The following is a 24,269-nucleotide window of genomic DNA, read 5'->3' on the forward strand; positions in this document are numbered from 1 at the left end:
AGATTGACTTTTCAAAATGATGAGACTTTGAGCATTATATTATATCCAAGATTTTGAACAAGGGTAATAGTGATGCTTCCGCAACCAACTTTTTCTTTTTTTTTTCATGGGATAGATGAGTTCACATACTAGAGGCCCTCTTTTTCATTTAAGGAAAAAAAAAAATTCTTTACCATTAAAAAAATCATGAGATTGTATCTAAAATAAAAAAATCATGAGATGGTTTTGTTTGACTGAGGAAGATGGGCCCATCAGTTTTCTCTGAATATCACATCAAGCCACGAACAACTTGCCTACTTTTTTGAATGGACTAGAGCTAGTGTGCAAAGACTTCAGTGGTCCTCCTCCATCCTTTTGAATAAAAGCTGAATTCGCAAGCTATATTTTCCAAGTATTTAATGACAACGTGCTATTTATCTCCGATATGTTCATGGAAGATTCTCCGCTTTTCACCACAAAACCCTTCTTTGGATAGCTACCACAAAAGAACAAAGATTTAGAATATCAATGATTGTTCATAGTCTTCCAATTTGTAACCCATGTGTTTACTGTTCTTTACCGTTAGAATTTGATGATTTGAGGCCAACACCCGCTTTAGAGTGGACGGCCGTATGCGGGCCCATAAGGCCCAGGCCTGGCCCAGCTTGGTCTCAAGATTACAATACTCGGGCAATCGTTCAAGGGAAAATCTGTAGGTAGACATTCACAATTTACCACGTGAAAATTGTGGGAAAAGTTATGGCACACAAATTATTGTCTTGGAAGAACTTAGAGTTCAATACCACTGATCACCAGATACAATTGCTGCAAAAGAAGGGATGCAACAAAGTTTTCTTTTTGTACACCAAGGAAAAAAAAAATGGAAAAGAGAAAGTTCGAAGAAGCTCTCTTCAGCACTTTCGAAGAAGTTCTCTTCAGCACTTTCTTATTCCAATGCCAATAATTTTCTTTAATTTGACGTCAATTAGATTGGCAAGAGCTATTCAAAAATTTTGGTTGACGTCAATTGTCGTAAAATATTTTCCTCATTGACCTTTGAATATTCACTTACCTTTGGCTGGTTCCGTATCCATGATGCTATCTAGAAGTCCAAAATCGCACTTTGGGATGTTCACTTTTATGTGCCAACTTTTATTTGGATAATATTTATTATATTTTTTGGAACTGTGGTTAACACTTACGGGGAATTTTTCCAGTCATATTAATCAAACGTGATATAGAAGTTACGTGAGGGCATAATCCGGAAACTTCATTCTTCTTAAATAGTATTTTATGAAAAAAAATTTAGAAACTCTAGAAGAATAACTTTTGAGTCCTACATGAAAAAGTATCTTATGCATCACATGTGTATCTTCTTTCTCACAATTTGTACGTGGACCACACGGTATTCATTTATGTGCCAAGTTTAGTTTGGTTAAAATTGATTGAGACTTTGAACTTTATTCTAGTCATGCATATTAATATAATCGGTATTCATTTATGTGCCAAGTTTAGTTTGGTTAAAATTGATTGAGACTTTGAACTTTATTCTAGTCATGCATATTAATATAATCGGTATTCATTTATGTGCCAAGTTTAGTTTGGTTAAAATTGATTGAGACTTTGAATTTTATTCTAGTCATGCATATTAATATAATGTAATCAAGTGTTTATATTTAATTGAGGAACCTAGTGTTCTACAATTAAGGAACTATATTTAAGTTATAGTGTTTTACCCTTAATCAAACATGATATGGAAATTTTTTTTTTTTTTTTTTTACAAGATATAATTTCTACTCTAGCCTAATATAAGTGTATATGTATGTGAAACTCACATCTGGAGACTTGAACCCCGACCCTTGCCCCCCACACCCCACAAGTATTTATACTTGTGGAGTGACCACCGTACCTAGGGTGCGCGTTCGTAAACATGATATGGAAATTTGACATGAGGTCTAATCCTTTTTTTTTTCTTTTTTTTCTTTTTTTGTGAAAAAGAAAAGAAAATCTAGAAGTGCAACTTTGAGTCTTACATGAAAATAAATAAAAAATTCCATATCATATTTGATTAAGGGTAAAACACTAAAAGTTAATTTTTTTTTATTTTTTTTTCAGTCTTACATGAAAAAAATATCTTATGCGTTAGATATATGCATCTTCTTTCTCACAATGTGTAGGTCCACATATTGTGAGACACACACATAGTGAGAGAAGATGAATATATTATAAGTAACTCAATTAGGGTTAGGTTTCTTGAGATTAATCGAGTGAATTCTTGAAGGTTTGAATTCTAGGATTAGGTGTTGAAGCCCTCTTGGATTTCGGTTATGACTTAGGATTAGGGTTCTTTGAGATTTTTCATAGTTCTTCATGATTGAGACACTAGAATTTGGTGTCTAAGCTCTTAGGGTTTGGATATGGACTTAGGGTTAAGGTGGTTTGGTGTTTGATTTGGGTTCTTTTAAGTGGAAGAGATTAGAGTCTCAATTTGGCAATAGACTTTGTAGCAAGTGCTGAGGTAGTGACTACTTTGAGAGTGTCACCACCTTAAGAATGAGACTACTTTGAGAGAGTTTTTACCTCCAAATAATAAAGACAAGAGAAACAACAAGACATTTAACAACAAAAGGATTTTTTTTTTCTTTATTAAAAGTGATGGTTACATTCATTTATTTATACAATTCATGCTTTATTTCAATTGACCACACATGACTCCTTCCTATTGGTTAGCAAATTAAGCACATGCTTTAAAGAATATTAACCTCATCACATGCATGTCGCGCGTGCAACTAGACTCTTTTTTATTTTGGGTTTATAAATAATTTCACATTCATTCATTTCTTTAACTCAATACAAAATTCATATTAACCATTGATTGCAAAATAAAACACTACTTCCACAATTCTACCCAAATTGTAAAAGTGTATATATTAAGTTCTTGAAAAGGAAAAAAATGAATACACCAAACCAAATCAACATATACCCTAAATATAAACACAATCACATTGGTGGTAATAATTCATCTTCTACCTTTTATTCTAGAATTGTCAATGTAAAAGAGAAATATATACTTTCAAATTAAATCAAGTAATAAAATGAAATATAGTTATATATAAAATAAATAAATAAATAAAGAGACAAATAACAACGTACCCAAACATACCCCCAAACTCTCAAAATCTCATCTTTACTCCTTGTATATCATATCGGACTTTAATGGCAACGCAATCTCACTCACAACTTGTTCATAAAATGGAAGGAAAAAAAAACTCATAGTTGTTAACACAGTAAACTAAATGCGACAGCCATTATTGAAACCCAGTGAAATAATTAGCACAAAGAAAAAAAAACAAAACAAAAAAAAAAAACAAAACAAAACAAAAACAAAAACAAAGACAGAATTTGATTTCTTTTGTAGTACTGAACTACCGCCAAAATAAACTATTTATTCTTTCCATCTGTTAATTGGTACTAAACTACTAATAATATAATAAACCATAATTTTTGGTTTGGTTTCGCAGTGACAGATCAATTCAACCAAAGAGTTTGTAGAACATAGTTTTGGCATAGAGAGAAATGACGGTGAGAATGAATGGAGAGACAATATAAAAGTATGTGAGATATTTTTAAATATAGACATTGTGTGCTAATTTTTAGGAAAAATATGTCAAACTAATGTGTGTGTACTGTGGAGTATATACCATAGAAACTGTGTGAGATGTATCTAAATTAGAAATTGCTCATGAATTCATTATCATATTTAAATTTATCTCATCTAATAGTTGAGCCAAAAGGTGGGCATGAGCTTGATTCGTTTACTAAATAGATTATTATAAATAATTTTTCTCACAAGTCAAACCGGAACGGTTCATAAAGGTAACCCTATACATGAATAGCCATACAATTTGAAAATTTGAATGACTACGAAAGGGACTTTGAGAAGTTTTCTTGGGATCAGGCGGCATAGACAATTTGAATGAGCACACAAAGGATTTTCCTTCTGAACTTTGAACCCTAATAGGACAACAATGTTGTAGGTGAAAGACGGTTTGACCAGAGAATTTCAAGAAAATTAGTGGAAGGTTTCTTCTTCTTATAATTAATATCATACAGAAACAGTTATAGACTTAATTAAAGGACAGAGTAAATTATGTTAAATTAGGTGATCACATAGCTGGATTAGTACTCGGTCTTTGTTAATAGGTCTATTTGTCAAACCGTTGTTGAAGGTGAAAAGCATTAAAAAAAGTGACATAATTCATCTAAAGTTTATATCAGACAAGAAAGATACTCTTTCACATGGAAAGCAAGACCTAGACTTATTTGTATGTTTATGAGTTAGTGACAGCCTGCTCATCCTTTACTAAACTCTCTACAAGAGCTTTGGAGTTTAGCATTAATATAGAGCATCTTCTCCGATGACCACATTTTCAACATCTTGACCGATCAAACTGAGATTTCTTTCTCTATTTTTTTAATGTTGATCTAGCTAATTGATTGTGCTATTAAATATTATACTAGTTTAGTCACAATATTTTATAGTAAATGATCATTGGCGTGCCAGTGATTTCTTTGGTTGAATAAAGATTACAAAGATCATCTTCTTTGAAATATGAACACTGCATTAACTGCTTAAGATAGCAGAGATACTGACAGTTTATAAATGAATAAATTATCTAAGCGTAAACGTCATAGAAATATTCCGTCAATGGTTGCAGTTGCAGATATGCTCTATGGTCTATATTATAAAGTTAAAATTTATTAATATTACTCTCATTTCCTTTTCTTTCTTAAATAATCTGTATAACTGGTTATATTTCCAAGTCATTTTTCTTCTATAAATTTCTTTTGGGCATGAAGTTTAAACTTGGATGTCTTTCATCTCTGAAATCTGTTTGAAAGGGCTATCTTCTTTAATTTCTAGTTTGTAACTTTGTATAACTCATTCTCCGATAATTTCGGTGCTTCTAATTAGTGATTTGACTTGGTGACTCCTAATTATAAATTTATGATTAAGCGAACTATTGCAAATAGGCCGATATTGCTGACCAGAATTAAGGCTCACAAGATACATTTAAGCTATTTCCTATATATAAAAACACATTGATCTTAGTGCCCCAACAACCAAAAAGAAAAGGTGCAAAATTTGATTATAACTCCTACTAAAAAAGTTAATATGGTTACATATTTTAAAATTATAATTATTGAATTGTATTTTTTTATTTTCTTAACATGTATTTCAAATTTCGTACCATAGAATACTATTTATTATTCAATCTATAAATTTATTTTTTATGCATAATTTTATACTACAAAAACTTAAAATTTAAACATTTTATTGATAATATAGTTATTAATCTTTCATCTTATGTATAGAAATTTTGCAAATATGGAAAATATACAACGAAAATATAATTTAATAATAGATTTGTCAAAATTTATATTTAATAGAAAGATAATACATGAATGGATGACTACAACTAAGTTTGCCGTCAAACCTTGTAAAAAAGAAAAAGAGAGAAGGAGATCTTAATTAGCAAGAACTTTTTCCCAATAATTCAATTGATTTATCTTATATTTGTCAAAATTTCAATAGAGCAAAGGGCACATTTGGATTGCTGATTCAAAGTATGTCACTTTTTAAAGTTGAGAAGTTAAGACACAACGTGCATTCGGGGCTTGATAAAACAAGTGCAGGCGGAAATTTCCTTGTCGAACACTGGCTAGGAAACTTTTTTTCTTTTTTTTTTTTCTTTTTTTATATATATAACAGGCTAGGAAACTTTTTTTTGATTAGTTTACATTCTCAAGTTTATCCTATGTATGCAATTGGTCCTTCAAATTTGAAGTGTGCGTAATTAGTCCCTCAAGTTTGTAAAATGAACAGTATAAGTCATTTTACTAACGGTTATTAACGGTATTACTTATGTGGTTAACGAACAATAATTAGAAATTTTATTTTAACGAGGTGGCATATTTTAATTAAAAAATTACAAATTAAAAGTACACATGAGAAACTTTTTTTACAATGGTACCAAATTTTTTAAAAAAAAATAAATAAATAAAAAACTCTTTTTTTTTTTCTACCAATTGTAAATATATCAAAATTCGTGGGACCTACCGATGTGAACACAAACAACTTTTTCTTTTCTTCTAAATGACTTTTTTTTTTTTTTTCTTTTTTTTTTCTTTCGTGTCTTGCACGAAACCCACTGATTGTCTTCTTTTTTCTTTTTTCTTATTTTTCTTTTTATTTCCTTTCTCTCTTGCATGAACCCTTCTTTCTTCTTTTTCTTTTTATTTCCTTTCTCTCTTGCATGAACCCACACACTGGTGGTCTAAGGTCTTCTTCTTCATTTTTTTTTTTTTTTTTGGTGTTTACTGTTTTGCTATTTTGGTGGTCTTCTTGTTTCAAATAAAATAAAACCCAGTTGAATTTAACCCCACCAACAAAACAAAATTCATAAAAATAGATTCTCAAACCCAGAAATAAAACCCATTTGAGTTCAACCCTCACCCACAAAACACAAACCAAATCAAACATTTAAAGAAAATAAAAGAAAGAAACAACAAAAGATGTTAGGACATATGTAAATCATGTTAGAAACATATGTTAATATTTTATATAATTGGCTAATGTTTTGACAAAACGCACTTTACTTGTAATTGGGTAGATCTCAGATGTGTTTAATACTTCAAGGAACAAGGTTTTAAGTTCAAGTGTTAAAGTCATGCAACTCATGTACAAGAAATAAGTAAAGAAGTGCTGGATTTTAAAACTCGATAGCTAACTCGATAGCTAGTATCTATCAAGGTTTAAAAGCTGTTGAAACCTGATACTCGACAGCTAGCTCGATAGATAAGCTATCTATCGAGGTTTATGAAAAACAGATTTTCAACTCTGATTTTCATCCAATCTGTGTGTATATGTTTGAGTTTTCTTTTCTTTCAACCCTAAACATATATAAAGATTATTTTAAGGGTCGTCAAAGGTTGCATGAGTATGAAGCAAAGTTGTGTTCATACAAATTGTGACAAGAAATAGAATTTGCCATAATTCATCTTTCTTTTGAAAAAGCTGCTGTGTTTGTACACCGTAGAGTTTTGTAACCAAGGGGTTTCGTGATCTTCATTGTGTGAAGAACTGAAGAACTTTGTAGCCAACAATTTTCTTAAGTTGGTGAGTAAGCTACGTCTTGGGATCCGCGCATCGAATTGGTTAGTCACATACTAGAAGTCATGCATTGAAAATGAGAGATTGTCACTACAAAATAAGTCCAATTGGGTATTAGGATAAGGATTCAACTGTAAGTTGGTATAAGGTACTGTGATTCCTTTACTTGTAACCGTTTGTTGTGATAATAGTGAATTCTCGGGAGTGGTAACCTTAAAATAACCCAGTGGGGTTTTTGCTGTGTAGGTTTTCCCCATTCATAAACAAATTACCGTTTCAATTTAATTTCCACTACATTTAGTTAATTGGCGATTTGTTTGTGCTACCACGCATGTTGTATGCTAATTAAATTAATTAATTAACTTGGCTAATTAATTTGTTAATTGATCACAAGGGGTCAATACATTCTTGGCCTATCAAAAGAGAAGCAAAGATGCTGAGAAGTGCTATATGATACATGCCCTACTTTTTTGCTGCTATGCCTCTACTGGGACTCCATGGGTTTTGTTTCATCCCGTGGAGTGTCTGCCAATGTTTAGCTATTTTAGTTTACTTTGTTTTTGTATTTTGTTACAGTTCAGTGTAGTTGTTATGTTAATATATGTCTTGTTAGTGTGTGTATCTTTATCAACCTGGTTGGGCTGTGAAGTTTGTGGTGTTGTAAGACTTTTTAAAATGTGTTTTTGTTTACATTTAATAAAATTCCAGTTTACGCCAAAAAAAAAAAAAATGCTGGGACTTGTTTCTGTAATTTTAATTTGAAAATTTTTAATTAAATATGCCACATCATTAGAAAAAGTGTCAAGTCATTGTCCATTATCCACATAAGTAACACCGTTAATGGCAGTTAGTAAAAGGACTTATATTGTTCATTTTGAAAACTTAAAGGACCAATTGCTCACGGTTCAAACTTGAGAGACTAATTGTGTACACATGGTAAGCTTGAGAGACCAATATCGTAGTTTCACTTTTACATTAACATAAATTGGAATTTGTCTCTGTTCATTTATTGGGGATAGGCATATCTTATGATTCTTATCATAATAGGAGCGAAAAATCCTACACAGAGCAGTTTCAACGAGCAAGCTAATAGTAGTAAAATACTAAGAGGTACACTATATATGTGTGTGCATGTGTGTTGAAAGTATTAGTGCAAAGAGTTTTGTATCTCAACTAGTACTTTTTGGTGTTTCTAACAGAAGTGTCCATGATTCAAAACACTTACCCTATTATAACTATAATATATATATATATATATATATATATATATATATATATAAATGAGGATCAAGTTTGATGTTTTGGTACCTGATTGTTCATAGGATTGGATATAATTAAAATAAACATAAAAAAAATTATTGCATTACACTGCATTTATTCAAAATTTTAAATAATTAACATGATTGTCTGTACTCTATTAGATTTTAAATATAAAATCTTAATCATGAAATGTCAAAATGGAGGGGATCCTATTTTGTAGTGCTAGTGTCCACTTTCTTATGACTTAGGGAGGTTCTATGACCAACCAACCACAACTGAGGTTAATGGAGAGAGTTCAGACCCAACAAAATATCTACAAGCATCACCCATATAACTCACCAAATGTTAGGCTGACTTGAAGCCACCGTCTCAAAAGAAGTATCACTCGGTGACAAGCAACTCACCTCAACATTTATTGTGCCCCAAAAATCTCATATTGCATTTAGGCGATGCAACTTGTCGATCCCCTTTTTGAGTCGCCAATAGTGCTCCCCAACCAATTTGGCCTAAGTGATAGGCATCATATCCTCTGAAAAACCTAAATCTATAGGACGTTTTAAGCTTGAAAAAGGCAAAATCCCTAACTATATAAGGGGGTCTCACACCTAGCAAAGGTATGGGAGAAAACTCTAAAGAATTTACTACTGATTTCTCTTAATCTAAATCAAAACACTGACTTAACCATTTGAGTGATCTATGTCTTTCTTATAAGATTGAAGTTGTAATTACCATTAATGAGAGAGAGAGAGAGGGTGTGTTCAATGTGGGATTGTCCTTAAACAATAAACATGCATTTTGTCATGACCTGAGGAAAATGCTAATCACATTTATGCTTATACTTCAAATTGGATTAGTTAAAGTTACAATTAAAGCTCCTTATAATCATTGATATAGTCTAATTCAACCTAGTAAACATACACATTAGCAAATTAAATCTTATTCATTTATAATGAAATGAGTAAATTGAATTAGTTACGTCATCAATGTTTAAACAAATATTGATTATTACTACTATTTTTGTATCCATTTAAATATTTATAATATGATAAAACATGTTATGTAGGCACACATTTTTTTAACTAAATAATTGTGAGTTGAAAACACAATTTCATTTTTAAGAAATAGGTGTGTAACAAACACTGTCATTTATAATATGACAAAATCTAATCCTTGAAATTGATAGATAGGATTTAAACATAGTAAATAATATGGAGTAATTCAATTTATTAGTTCTTGCTTCTTCACCACTAAAAGACAATTCTTTCAGATTTAAAACCCACTCCTCAACTTCGCTGATCTCAGCCTGCGTACCATCCTTTTTTTCCACACGACCAAAGCGGTTCAAGTCTTCTCTTACAGATTAGAAAAGAAAGAGGGTTTCTAGTAGGCAATAGCTATCCCAAACATCTATTATTTTATTCTATATTTTATGTATTGCTTTTGTTATAAAAGTCATGGAAGTCTTTTGTTTAAATACAAGAGAAGACTTACAAGAAAACCAGTGAATTGAACGCGGTATATACTTGTGTATGCCCTCTTTTATTGTGAATATTATTCTCCAAAAAAAATTTAGAGAGTTTTTGATCTGAAAACTCCAGGGAATATGATATCATCTCGAGCTGGTGAAGCTAATGAGCCTGTAGAGAATTCCATGGATGCAAAACCTGTAGTGATCAAAGAATTTGACTTTTTTTCTGCTAATGATAACTGCGAGCTGCTAATTCGAAAAGGGTCACCAGAATTTCGACACCAAGATGACAAGGTTGCATCACCACCATTACTGACTCCAAAGGAGCCCTCCAATATTAATGTAAGTGTGTGTGTTTTCAATTTCATCTGCCTTTTCTTATACACATGTACATATTATGCAAACTGCGCTAGAGTAAGTTACTTTTTAGCTTGCTTTCTCATGCACAACATACATGTTTTTTTTTTTTTTTTTTTTTTTTTTTTTTTTTTTTTTTTTTTTTTTATATATATATATTTATATGTTTATGAGTTTCTGTATATTCTTAACCTGAATATTCTTAGTATTTGATCCATAACTTCTTCTTTTATTTTTATTCCTTTATTCTTTTTTGTAGGAAAAGGTAAGTATTTTTTTAAAAAGTATTTTATAGGTAAATATATATATATATATATATATTAAAAAAACAAGTGTTAATATCGAGTTTCATATATATATGATATTCAGTTGAGTATGCTACGGGTCAAGCTTGAGCAAGTAAGAGATGAGAATCGAAATCTGAGAAGCTTGTTGGATCGGGCCACCAAGAATTACACAGCTCTTCATGATCACCTCCTTTCAGTGATGCCAAAACCAGCCCACGTTAATCATTCGCTGCCGGTAATTTTGGTTTCTCATCCTCTTATAAATCAACCAAACTAGATTTAGCTGGTTAATTGGTGTAGTAATTGTTCATATATAGTTGCAAACATTGAACAAGACCACTTTTTGTTTTTGTTTTTATATATGTATACATAATCATACCTTCAATATCAATCTGTTTGTGAAGACTTGCGAGTAGCGTTGACCAATCTCATTTAATCTATTTTGTATCATTCAGAACAATTTGCTACATTTGGCAAGAGTCTGTAGTTCAATTGGACTAATGTAAAAGCTAAAAACAAAACCATCTCCATTTGAGATGATCCATTTTACACGTCAAATTATATATTACATTTACAAATTTAAAAATGTATTTAGTGAATTAGATTCCAAAAATAAAATATTGACTCACTAATAATGAAATACATCATTTTATAATCAGAAGGATGAGAGACAAGAAGTGGGTGGTTCGACCCTACCCGCCCGACAATCCAAAGACCCGATGACATCTACTTCAATATTGGATATAAATGAGGCTGTGCATTCAGAGGACAAGACACAAGAAAGTTTGGCTTCTCCAGAAAACAATAATATGGAAGTAATGTCGAAGGAAATGGACCACAGCATGACCGATCAGATTGGCAGGAAACATGGGTCCTCAAACAATGATGATGATGTTGATCATACAACACATCATTGGGGTGCACTAGGACAAAACTTAGAGGAGGAGAATAGACCTGATCAACAGGTATTTTGCAAGAAGGCAAGGGTGTCCATAAGAGCAAGATCGGATGCCCCTTTGGTATGGTCATTAACTATATTTTGATATTCCTTTCAAAGTGTTCATTTGAGAGTGCTTATTTTCATTGGTTTATAGTGTAGTTGTACCAACTACCAAGTAAAAATAAAATTTTAAAAATTTGTATATAAATCAAATAAGCTGGAAAAAATTGTGGCAAACTTAATGGAATCAACATAACTCCATGAAGTAAATTAATGAAGAAATTTTGGTGTTTTAGATGAGCGATGGATGTCAGTGGAGGAAATATGGTCAAAAAATGGCAAAGGGTAACCCCTGTCCTCGTGCTTACTATCGTTGCACCATGGCCAATGGATGTCCAGTTCGTAAGCAGGTGAGACTACTCTTTCATATAATTTTGAATGAATTAAATTTTTTAATCAAGCAAAAAAAATGTAAAAGAATACAAGCTGGTTATAGCCTAATCTAGAAACAAAAATACCAAGCTTGTAACTCGAGCGTGGCTATAAAAGAGATGGGACAATGATTAGCAGGATCAGCAAGTGCATGCCTGGCTCGCCCTCTCCAAATCGTATCAGAAAAGAAACAAAAACACATAGCTATTAGCTAGGTCAAAGTGTTCAATCAGCTATCAATGGCAAAATACGTAGTTTAATTGAAATTCTTTTTTTTTCTTTTCCTGACACTCTTGATCTAATCCAATCCACATAATTTGGGGTATCATAATTACCCTCAAATTATTGACATCTGATAGAACCCATGTTGTGCTACAATGCCCTTAAGCTACATGGTTCTACTAACCTAACTTTGATATCATACGTTATAAACTCGTTAAGCCTCCACAAATTTATTTTTGTAATGTAATTTCATTAAAATAAATAAATGAACCAACAAATTACAAATAAAATTTGCTCAAAAAAAAAAACAAATTACAAATAAAATCTATATACTAATATGCCAAGTTACCAACTCAACAAAGTTAAAAAAAAAAAAAAAAAAAGACAAAAGAAGCACAAAAATTAGAACCCGGTTAAAGAGGCACGTACTGTAGTGCTTTACATCACAGACTCACAGCTCAAAGTGGAAAGTCCAAACATCATGCTACAACTTAGCTGTTCATTAACTTTTAATGAAATCAAATGTCTTTTGAACTTTGGTTTCTCTGTCTTTCTTGGAGACAAACATTAAAAATAACAAATGTCTTTTGATCCAATCAATCAACTCACCATGGTTGGCCAACTTCTTCTTCCTATGAATATTCCCAAACCACTCACTGCTCCATTCATTTCACAATCTCACGTTCCAAGTCCTTCACCTTGAAACCTCTCCAATGGCAACTCCTTCTCTAACCAACCCTCCTTCTTATGTAAAATGCATCTTACATAACCCAAGTGTATACACAAAATTTCAAGTTTGAAAATCAAACAATTGAAATATTTCACAAATGTAAAATTTGTATTGATGAATGAAAGGGTATAGTTCTTTATATTTATATTCTATTAGAAAAAACTAATCCTATGATTTAATGTCCTTGAAAAAAATTTCACCTTGAGAATTGTGTCAACATAGTCTTGATTTGAATACAAAATATCCTCCACTCTGATTGAAAAGTGGATTGGAATTTTTTTACCAATTGTGATGAATTCCTAGTTATGCACCTCCTAAAGACTCTTTGTTCTTCACATTCTTTGTATTCAAAAACTTATGAGTGGAACTTCGTTGGGGATTTAGAGCTTGAATCGAGTATCTTCAAGGGATTAGAATTTTTGAAGTGTCTGGTGGTTTTGATACTTAATTCTAGTAGAACTCTAAGACTTGTAAGAATGATATGAATGATGTTCTTAGAATATTCTTCACATTCGAAGGTTTTGATGTAGAAATTATTTGGGGCATTAAAGCTTGAATCCTATGAATCTTTGATGAATTAAAGTTCTTGAAGTTTTTTGGAGGCTTTAAAGCTTAATTCCATTCGTATTCTGAGATTAAGATGAATATTCTTTGGATGTAGAAGTTCTTCATATTTTAAGACACATGATATTAGTTGATTTGTCAAAATGTCTTAATTTTATTTAACACATGACAATATTTAATTAAACATCTTCTGCCACTTTAAATTAAAATATTGGCACATGTCAACATGAGATTGACTCTTGGATATTTTTTGTAATTTCCATTTAGTGACATTCATAAAATTTCCATTAATTTTTTTAATAACAATAGTGGAACCCACAAAATAGCATGTGACATCTTGTAATTGGCTGTTTCGACCCTACCATATGGACTTGTGATATGATGTGGAAATTTTATGATTGTTTGAAAATTTTTCTCTTTACACCAACAAAAGCAATAATCAGATTTGCGTTCGTCCTTCAAAAGAGTTTGTTAAGTTCCAATTAGGGCTTCTCAGCCATACTTGTTTATATATTTTATTTCAAACTAACAAACACCTAAGGTGAGACTCAACAAACATCTACATAAATACAAGCTTATCCAATATGCCAACCCACAAAATTCGAGATATTATAATCTCTCCACATAAATTCCTAACATTTTTGCTAGGGTTTAGATAGCATTGTAGTCCCCTTGAACCACATGGTGGTACTAACTCTAATACCATTTGACACAATTAGAAGAAAACTCTATTCACATTTGCATTTATATCCTAAAAGAACTAATCAATTACAATTATGATCCCTTGTAATTGCTTATAGATCCTAATTCAACATAGTAAATATATGATGTTAAACTTAACTCAAGTCCGCACAACACATACTTATCTATTCCATTTCACATAATAATTGGTATCACAATCAACTTTTATTTTTCGGATTTGAATGCTAAAATGCTCCCAATCTTCGTTTTAACTGATAATTATAATCCTATCTAAACGTTTGATATTTAGGCATCATTAATGTATTTTTGTGATTCAATTGATTTGGTTTGAAAGCATTCATTCTTATATATAATATAGATAAATCGGCTATGGCATTTTTTTAAGATTCTTTTTACTGTTTTTAGGATTTAGTGCTTGTAAGGGCTAATAACAAAATAATGTATCTTGTGAATATATAGAATATATGCATATTCCTCCTCACATCATGTAGGTTTTATAAAGATGTAGAGCCAACACAATATAACAAGAAATATTCATATATATATATATATATATATGATACATGAGATATTAAAAAAAAAACAAAATAGTATAGTAACATTCTTTTTGTTCTTTTATTCAATAATAACATTTTTTTTTAATTTAAATGAAGGGTGTGTTTGGATATCGCTTATTACCGAAATCTAAAAATTGAAAATATTGTAGCAAAATAAGTTTTAAATGTGTGAATAGTGCCGTGGGATCCAGTTTTGAAGTTATTTTTGCTGAAAAAAGTACTTGCAGATCTCTTAAATAGAACACAAGACCTATTAGAAAATGTGGGACATAGTTGAAAAGTGTTTTTCAACACTATCCAAACATACACACGAAGTGTTGAATTCTCCTATTTTTGTGTTTTTTAGTAGCAAGTGTTATTATTAAGTTATGTTTTCAGTGTATTTTTGTAGTGTACATAATAGATTTTTCCCTATTATTAATGCTAGATATACGTGTTTGCAACAGGTGCAAAGGTGTGCTGAGGACGTGTCCATCCTCATAACAACGTATGAAGGAAACCATAACCACTCTCTCCCACCAGCAGCCACGGTCATGGCTAGTACAACATCAGCAGCAGTGAACATGCTCCTTTCTGGCTCAACAACAACTAGTAGTAATGGCAGTCACAAATTTAACCCATCAAATCCAAGCCTCTTCCCATCAATGTTACCAAATTATACTATCTCTCCCACCATGGCCACCCTCTCTACCTCTTCACCATATCCCACAATCACACTCGACTTAACCCACACCACTCACCACCCCATGCAACGCCCACCTAATTTCTCACTTCCCTCCCCACCAACTTTCTTCCCTTTGCCCTTGCATAATGGAGTTCCACCACAACAACAACTCACAGAGCATCATCATCATCCCTTGTAGATGTCTTCTAATAAGCCACCCACCACATTGGTGGATACAGTCACTGCAGCTATTGCCACAGACCGAAACTTCACAACAGCACTAATGGCAGCTGTTTCATCGATCATGGGTTCAACTCAGAACAAAAATAATGCTAGTAATATAAGTGGACAGGACACTTGTTCTGATGAAATGGCTGTAGTGCCTGTTGCCCCACAACTTCCTGATCAATCCTGCACCACTTTTGCCACAAATTAGTCCTAGCTTGTTTCTAAATGAAGAAACAAAACAAACTAGTACTGCAAGCACTGGATTAGTTTTAAACGTGAATATTAATTTGTTTGCCTAGCAATAAGAAGCTGGTATGTACAGAAATGTTTTTCAGTTTTGGTGGCTTGTATCACTGGGTTGGCAAGCATAAATTCCCATCCATTCGTGTTGTTGGACAAAGGAAAAAAACGATGTTAATTATAGCTGCATTTTTTTTAAAACAATTTTCTTGTCCTACCCCTCTTGAAAAGAAAGGTTTGAACAATTTTCATCCTAATTAAACAATGCTGCATATTTTTGAATTTGTGGAACTCCCCAATTTTCTGTGTAGTAGAATCCTCTACATTTAAAAATAAACAAAAGCCTCTACATTTAAATAAGAGTTTTGTAACTCAATTTGACCTATTGATATTTTCAACAAAGATATCAATGTTCAAATCACTCATTCCTATTGTTGTAATTATTAAATAATCTCAATTAAAAAGAATACCTATTGAATTATTTATTAAAAAAAAAAAAGCTCTATTTTTAAAATTAATATATTACATGGTTCAGATTAAATATTATAAATATAAATGTGTATCTTGTGACATATTATTTAAAATCTTAAATAATACCACACTATAGACATTGTTATAGGTTCCAATTAATTTAATTCGTAAAGTCCTTATTATTAAATTCAAGATTTAGGGTTCATATTCTACCTACACCAAAAACTAATTAGTGCAATTATCATGGAGTTGATGCAAAGGAGAAAATTCTATTAATACAGGCTGGATCAAATGCGACAAGTGGACCAAATTCTCTTCTTCTTTTTCTTTTCTTTTGAATTGAAAAATAAAAATTACGATTAGGAATATTTAATTCTCTGTGAAGAAAGTCTTCAACAGCACCAGTGGTCTAGTGGTAGAATAGTACCCTGCCACGGTACAGACCCGGGTTCGATTCCCGGCTGGTGCAACTTCTTTTGTTTATTTTTTTTATTCTTACCTCCAACAATCATTTCTTTCCACTTTTCAGCACAAAGATTTGCAGATTTTGTTATTCTTTACTTTCTTCACTTCCTAACAATGCTCGACCAAACATTTAACAATATCAATATGTAGTGGTTGAGAGGGAATTAAAGAAAGCAGAGACTTGGCAAAATTTTTGTTGTAGCTCTTTATGCAAAGTTGCAAACTAAATCCGTATACTAAAACTTTTCTTATCATATATGACCACAGAAGTAACATTTCTTTTTGCTATCATCTAATGCTAAACCGAATGATGTCACATTTATTTATAAACACACCAATTACCTTTACACAAAGCTCTAAAGCATTGGAATTTGGAAGTCAAAAGGGCATGTTACATATTGAAAGGGTCATGTACCCCTATCATTGCTTTACCATAGCCTGGCTTAGCTTTAACACCATAAAAACAATCTTCTATGCAGCTTTGGCAAATCCCACCCTGAGATTACCAAAATCAAACACTGTGTGGTATGCTCCCAGGAACAAATCTCCAAGAACCCTGCATTCAGACATTTCTGTAATACACTATAGATTCATTTATATATCTTAACCTTCAAACTTGATGATGCATTAAGAAATGTAGAGTTTTCATGCATAATTAGGTGCATAGGCATCTGAATGCAAGTTCAGACTGGTGAATATGTATGAAGTCGGAAGCCATTACATATATATATATATATATATATATGGAGAGAGAGAGAGAATAATCAAGCCGTACCAGAGGGGTCCTTGAGGAGGAGGAACATCCAAAGCACCAAACCCACTAACGCAGACAGTGCCATAATTTTCTTCAACTCTGAGCGTGTACTGAGTTGAAGGTCCAAAAGGAGTAAGAGATTTTCAAAAACAATAAGCATATTTATATTAGGATTGGAACACAAACTAGAAGAGATTCATTATAGTATTTTGCTTTCATTCTCAAAATTTGAGGGTTTTTTATTTATTATGTTTTTATTTATTTATAGATAAGCTACTTGTGTAACAAAGAAATACATAAAGGTGATAGGAAAAAAAAAAAAAAAATTGAGCAAGCTAGCACTGAATAAAAGCTTGAGCCCATCTAACCTTATAGTTTTTGTTTGTAATGAAAAATCAAGATAATGAAAATCAAATTATACAGAACATTTAGTCATGTGAGCTGTTATATTCTAAGGTCAACCCATTTGATATTATGGCATGAATTATTATTTTCAATGGTGTATCATGTTTGCTCTTCCAAACAAAATGCAAAGAAGTTAACTAATGCATAAAAAGATACACACCTGCTCTGGAGAGAGAGGGAAGGATTTGTTCCCAATTGTGAATGAAATATATGGCATGCCAGCTATATTATCGCAGTCAATAAATGACTTTCCTATTGGATTCGGGAGCCTCTCACACAGCTTTAACAGATGGAAATTTAAAAATAAAAAATAAAAAAAGGGAAAAAAGAAAAAAATAATTGTTGTTAGTCCTAGTCTATACTTACAAAAGTGATGTGACAATTAGAAAAAAAAAGTTCTTTTCTTTGGAGAGAAATTACCTCATTTACATATGTAAATACTTTTTCCTTTGTTCTCCTTTCCTTAAGCTGTACTTGAATCCAGTAGACAATCATCCCACAAAAAGTACAGAGAGCACTCTCATGATCATCAACTGATGCCTGAGTTTCATTATAAACCATTGATGCAATCCCAGTGCTGCAAAGTTTGGTTTTTCTTGTGATAACCGAGAATGAAGAAATACAAAACTTTCCCCATAATCATCCCATAAAACAACAAAAAAGAACGCAAGTTGATTACCTTAAATGATGAGTGCCATTGCAGAGTCCAACACCTACGCATACTGTCTCAGGTCTTACCTGCAAACACGGGAAGTGAACTCTTAAAATTCTAGGAAGGAGCTGTAGATAAACATTGAGAGAGTTAATAGAAAAATTAAAGGGCTAAGGAAAACGAACCCCTTCTATTAGGTATTCCCATATCATACTGCCATACTTATACATGACAGTTTTACATTCTATACTCACAATCCCTGCTGCTCCAATGGCATGATTTATTTGAGCCACAATGGTCTGAAAACAAGGTAGAACAAAAATTGTCACAGAAGAAAATACCGCAAAGTGAGAAATTTAAACTAGCTTAAAGTATAGTATTGATACAGTTGGACCAGCAAGTAAGGATGTCCCTGAGTCCACAATGGCAGCACAGCCAAACTCGCATAATCCTGGAAATTTTAAAAGTTGTCGTCGTTTATTACGCATGTATGAACTGAATAAAATGGAAATGAGCTAAGTTGTACTTCTTATGCCTTAAATATCAAAATAATAACTGAAGAGATTATTTTCCTTCTTAATTCATGTAGAGAAAATAATAAATTACCCTCAGTCAAAACACCTAGTGATCACTAATCAAGTGAACACATAAATTGGAAATTCACCAACAATTTGATAGTCCTTCTTGATTATTCTTCTCACATTTTCAAGATTGTTTTAGATAAGATTTTGGCTTAACTGGATCAGAAAAGGCATAGACCTCATATACTGTCAAGGCTGTCCTACAATAGAACTAGTGCATACTTTTAGCAAATTTAATTTCTTAACATATAATTCATTCACGCTCTAATTAAATTATCAAGACAGCTAAACACAGAAAGGAATGGAAATGTAATGGAACCTGTTGGTCTGTTTGCAATGAGAATGTCTCCCACCTCAATCTGGATAGATGAATTTAGTTTTAGTCAAATGTCACACAAATTGATGATAAGAAGATACTAAAGGGGAGTAACAAATTCTTAATTTTATAGACCTGCCAGTAATCCTGGTGTGTCAATGGGACATAAGTGTGGTCACCCCTAAAGTGCCTCCAATCGATACCCCCAAAGACAATCTCACCTCCCAACCTTGATGTTGGATCTCGATTTAGCCAGAAAGAGAATATTTGCTGGCTTATATGATGTTGGAAAAACATATCATACCTGTCCTCAGAAAAGTCGTGTGCACAAGGCCTCAAAAGTTAGGAAATAAAAAATGGAGAATAGCCCTTTAAATCCTCTTCACTAATGAAGAAAAAAAGTATACAGTCAAATAGATACATCAAATTTAACACTAAATCATGTGAAAACTATACCACACTGGCGTGACATGCCCCACGGAAATATCCTGAAACCCAAGCCCAAGCACTCCATCATACTCTGTTGTTACGAATGGAAAAAATCCTTCCCGAGTAACCTCTACAAATTCCTGAACGATAAGAGCTGACATAACATGAGTGCAATGAAAACATAACATATTTTAAAGTATGAATGAAACTTTGGGCAATTAAAATCAAAAAACTCAACTTGATCTTTAATGACAAAGTCCCCAACTCTGACATGATCTTGGCTGAAGAAACCAAAAACAGATCCAGAACCATAAGGGATTTTGCAATGTTTTCCTAAATAAGATTGAAAAACAACTTTGAGAATGATCACTGTATAGCAACAAAAAAAATACAAGATATGTTATGAATATTCAGAAATTATTTTTACCGATTTTGGTATAGGTACGGGATAGCCTGGCCCTGTACTTAGAATGGATATAGCAAGCAATCTGCATACATATAGTCATGCTTTACAAAGGACTTCAATAGAAAGAAGGAGCATAAAACACAAGAACTCATATTAGTAAAAAAAAACATACAGACAAGACGCATTTTGAAGAGGGAACCCAAAGATTGGAGCTGCCAGTATCAAAGACAACAGTAAATATTTGGCGGGGAGTACCAATACCAATCTCTCCATAATACTGGGCATCATAATAATTCTTTAGATATATTATATCTGTTTTGAGAACATTTGAATTACTAATAGTATCCCCAAGACCTCTAGCATGAGAAGCATCTCTATTGGGGATTATTCTTGCAGCTTTTAGACTTTTAAGGTCTAAAGAGCGCTTCTTTAGAGCAATTCTAACAAGCCCATCATCAGCAGAGGGAGTTGTGGAAGCCAAGGAGTCTGACAAAGCCCATATACAGATTGCAACCAGAAGACAGTACTTAATCCCCATGCTCATGCAGTCTCTGGTTTAAAATAATAATAAGAATTTCAGAAAGCGTATATAACAATTGCATATTGAAGGCACAAAATACATAAACCAGAATGAAATCAAAGAGTGATGATGCTTATAATATTCATTTTTACAAATATTTGTCCAACAATCGTAAATATAACAGAGAATTACTTGTTCCAAGTTCCCAAAAAGTGGTTGTGAATGCCTTATTTGCACACTACTTGATCATTTAAACTTTAAAGCCCCTCTATCAAGAAATTAAGTTTAATAAAACTATCAATGGCATGTTCATGCACGTATGAAAGAGCTGGAAAGTGCATAAAGGCCTATTGACCGCGAGTCGTAACAATAAACACACACACATAACAAAAGAAAAATCAGACATGGCTACTACTTATGATGATGATGAATAGTATATTTGAGTAGAAGGTAGGAAACTTCGCAGTTGATATACCTGATTTAGGACACAAGGTGGTCGTAGCTGATAATTGAGAAGTTATATAGATATATATACGTTTATGTAGTGAGTTGCCAATGCGCGAAAGAGTAGCAAGTACGTATAAGATGTTTTTGACTAAAGTGGTGGGTAACATAAGGTTTTGTCGTCCACTAGTCCATGATAATTATTTCCTTGCTAGCTAGTGTGTGTGCTGTCCTTAGTTTCATGGGAGTTATTCTCATTCAGTCTCAAACTAACATACTGCGATTACTTGTTCGATCAGGGAAGAGGAAACCACCACGTAACTTCGTGGAGTTGTAGGATGATATACATATATGCATGCTCTTTTGTTTTTGAGTACGGATTGACGAAACAACGTTGTCACTTACTTGACCACGCCACATACGATAATGAGTGATAATCTAACATGCCAAACGACACAAGATTCTGCATGCTTTTTAGCGGAAGACACGTCGTTTAAAGCAATGGTCAATCGTGTATAACAACCAATCTTCTCTATCACCCCTTTTTTTTCTTTGTTGAAAAGCTTAGGGAATTTAATTACTTGAAATAAGCATAAGTGTGTAGATAGCTAAGAATATAATCAGTGCGACACATGACATTGAAGAGCAACGATGAAGCAACACATTGAAAGCATAACTAGACATAACCAATAAGATCTCAAGTATAGATAGAGGCTCATTCTACAAGAAGAGACACAGTAAACACATTATAACTATAAAACAATAAATTCTACTTTTTATTTTTATTTTTTTTCAAAATTATGATTACAAAAAGTTTAGAACTCAAGGATAACACAAATCCATTGGAAACCACGTCTCCTAAGTCATTAGTTTAAGTCAATGTTATTAATTCCGTTTCGATTTGTTTACTAAAATGAAATATTTCGATACTGGTCTATTTCAACGTACCATTTTAAAATGTTTTAAAATTCCTAAAAAAGGCACACACACACATATATATATAAAAGTATCAATTAAAGAAGTGTTACTATTATATAAAATAATGAATTTAATTTAATTGTCTAAAAAAATTAAATATAGTGGGATTAAAAAAACATTTATTATAATTTTTCTACAAATAAAATTCACATTTTGGATAATTGTAAAAAATACAATAAATGTGAGAGTTGAAGCACTTATTGCATGGACAAAAGTTATTAATATTTTAATTAATATATAGATTCTAAATAAAATTCATAAATGTTATGTTGACAATATTTTCATAATACTTTAACAACAAATTTTAAGTGACAAGTTATTACGAGTTGATATAGGTACATTTCAGTCCCAAAATCTGATACCGGCTAAAATGTACATTTCAGTTGAAATTGGCCAGAACTTCTTGAAACTTGCCTAAATTCAACCTGATGTGGAATGGGTGGTATTACGGTACCGGATTGCATGCCAATACAAGATATTTCGACTAGAACGGAACGAAACGAATAACATTCACAAATGTTATGTTAACAATATTTTCAATCAATAAAATTCATAAATGTTATGTTAACAATATTTTCATAATACTTTAATAACAAATCCTAAGTGACAGGTTAGTACATGTTGATATAGGTAGGCAAAAAATTAAATTTAGTAGTAGGTTCAAATTAAAACCAATAACAACTTTCAACCTATAATTTGGTATGAAAGTATTGTGAAAATGTTGTAAAACATAACATTTTTACTAATAATAATATCTTTTTTTTTAGTATAAAATTACTGTGGGGCTCAATAATTTATGGGCCCGGCCCGCTTGCCCATGGGGAGTCCACAGGCCCAAGCCGAAGAAGGCCATGGCCCAAACTCAAAACAAGAAGCACAAAATGGCCCAGAGATACCGTCGAGGACAGCTTAGTCCTCGGCAGATCCAAAGTCTCATTGATGAAAGTGGTATACGAGCAAACTTTAAAGATCAGAAAATATCTCAGGGAAGTTGTCCTTAATACCCTTCACTAATAAGACTCTACACCTAACAGAACTTGATTCTTAGGCTTTATTAACCATCCCCAACAATTCCGGGATTAGACTGACGGGACAAATAGCAGTCCTAAAAAAGTTGACCCTACACGTGGACAAAGGACAGCGAACGTAGGCTAGTATAAAAGAGAAGATAAACTAATCAGAAAAGGATCCCCATCTCACTTCCTGGGAAAAACTCCAGGGATGAGAATGCCCGGACAATATATGTACACCACCACGAAAAACCCACCGCCGGGTAACCGAAGAAAGACATTAGTGCTCCTCGGACATGATCCAAGGAGTCCGATCCCTCAAGTTATAAAGCGGTAGAGCTTGGATATCCAGGCTGAAGCCTTTTCTTATCTGAGTTTCCCTAAAGTCCGGTTTGGACCAACGCCCTGTGACCAAACGCTAGCCTTTCAAGCCCACTCTCTACAAATCTTATTGTGAGGGATCCTTCACGTGCGAGCCCAACGTCATTGTTGGGCCGTTTGAGAATCGTGTCCCTACAATTACAAACATTAATATATATTAGTAATGTTATATACCATTGTACCTAGACAACACCTAGTCTGACACATGATTTTTAAAAAACTTTTCTTTGTCATTTGATTTCCAAAGCTAACCACAGCCAATAACATGTGGCTTAGTAAAAGTTGAAACTTAAAAGACTACTAGACTCTCGAAGACAGTAGAAACAAAAAACTAGAAAATTAAAAGAGTAAAAGAAAAAGAAGAAGAGGGAGAAATGGAGAAGAGAGGAAGAAGAAAGAGATGAAAAAATTGAGAAGAGAGAAAGAAGAATGATAACCAGCGACATGATGGGGGACCTCAGATTGATGGGTTTGTAGTATTTTCTTTTCTTTTCTTTTTTAAAGTCAAAATCTGATACCGGCCAAAATGTACATTTCAGCCGAAATTTGTCAGAATTTGAAGGAATGGCTGGAACTTCCCAAAACTAGCCAGAATTTGACTTGAGGTGAAATGGGCGGTATTACCAATCCGATACAAGATATTTCAGGCATTC

General features: G+C 32.6%; 2 protein-coding genes and 1 non-coding gene across 4 annotated transcripts; 2 read left to right on the forward strand and 1 right to left on the reverse strand.

Annotated features, from left to right (window-relative positions):
- Window positions 1-9,758: 9,758 nt before the first annotated feature.
- Window positions 9,759-16,086, forward strand: LOC126688783 (probable WRKY transcription factor 47). Its single transcript, XM_050383608.1, has 5 exons — window positions 9,759-10,223; window positions 10,608-10,760; window positions 11,185-11,544; window positions 11,762-11,875; window positions 15,119-16,086. Exons 1-5 carry the CDS (start codon window positions 10,017-10,019, stop codon window positions 15,533-15,535), a joined length of 1,251 nt encoding a protein of 416 aa, XP_050239565.1. The 5' UTR covers window positions 9,759-10,016; the 3' UTR covers window positions 15,536-16,086.
- A 587-nt stretch (window positions 16,087-16,673) lies between these two features.
- Window positions 16,674-16,744, forward strand: TRNAG-GCC (transfer RNA glycine (anticodon GCC)). Its single transcript has one exon. It is a non-coding gene; the product is annotated as a tRNA-Gly (tRNA).
- A 228-nt stretch (window positions 16,745-16,972) lies between these two features.
- LOC126688784 (aspartic proteinase-like) lies at window positions 16,973-21,419 on the reverse strand. 2 transcript variants are annotated; one of them, XM_050383610.1, is made up of 14 exons: window positions 21,279-21,419; window positions 20,456-20,834; window positions 20,305-20,365; window positions 20,116-20,210; window positions 19,905-20,017; window positions 19,584-19,752; window positions 19,452-19,491; window positions 18,938-19,002; window positions 18,737-18,850; window positions 18,579-18,637; window positions 18,320-18,476; window positions 18,060-18,179; window positions 17,516-17,604; window positions 16,973-17,296 (listed from the first exon to the last, which is right to left on the reverse strand). In XM_050383610.1, exons 2-14 carry the CDS (start codon window positions 20,825-20,827, stop codon window positions 17,212-17,214), a joined length of 1,539 nt encoding a protein of 512 aa, XP_050239567.1. In that variant the 5' UTR covers window positions 20,828-20,834; window positions 21,279-21,419; the 3' UTR covers window positions 16,973-17,211. The 2 variants fall into 2 exon arrangements, with proteins under 2 accessions (XP_050239567.1, XP_050239566.1); XM_050383609.1 differs by lacking the exon at window positions 21,279-21,419 and adding an exon at window positions 20,996-21,190.
- Between the last annotated feature and the right edge of the window lie 2,850 nt (window positions 21,420-24,269).

The sequence above is a fragment of the Quercus robur genome, chromosome 6, assembly GCF_932294415.1.
Source record: "Quercus robur chromosome 6, dhQueRobu3.1, whole genome shotgun sequence".
Taxonomy (NCBI): Eukaryota; Viridiplantae; Streptophyta; class Magnoliopsida; order Fagales; family Fagaceae; genus Quercus; species Quercus robur.

What these genes read in the sequence shown, in the direction of transcription:
- LOC126688783 (XM_050383608.1), top strand. Translation starts at nt 10,017, where the DNA reads ATGATATCATCTCGAGCTGGTGAAGCTAATGAGCCTGTAGAGAATTCC. An exon ending in ACGTTAATCATTCGCTGCCG is followed by an intron (nt 10,761 to 11,184) that starts GTAATTTTGGTT and finishes TTTTATAATCAG; the next exon opens with AAGGATGAGAGACAAGAAGT. An exon ending in GATGTCCAGTTCGTAAGCAG is followed by an intron (nt 11,876 to 15,118) that starts GTGAGACTACTC and finishes TGTTTGCAACAG; the next exon opens with GTGCAAAGGTGTGCTGAGGA.
- LOC126688784 (XM_050383610.1), bottom strand. Translation starts at nt 20,827, where the DNA reads ATGAGCATGGGGATTAAGTACTGTCTTCTGGTTGCAATCTGTATATGG. An exon ending in ACTTTGTCATTAAAGATCAA is followed by an intron (nt 20,018 to 20,115) that starts GTTGAGTTTTTT and finishes CTTATCGTTCAG; the next exon opens with GAATTTGTAGAGGTTACTCG. An exon ending in GGGAATACCTAATAGAAGGG is followed by an intron (nt 18,638 to 18,736) that starts GTTCGTTTTCCT and finishes CCGTGTTTGCAG; the next exon opens with GTAAGACCTGAGACAGTATG.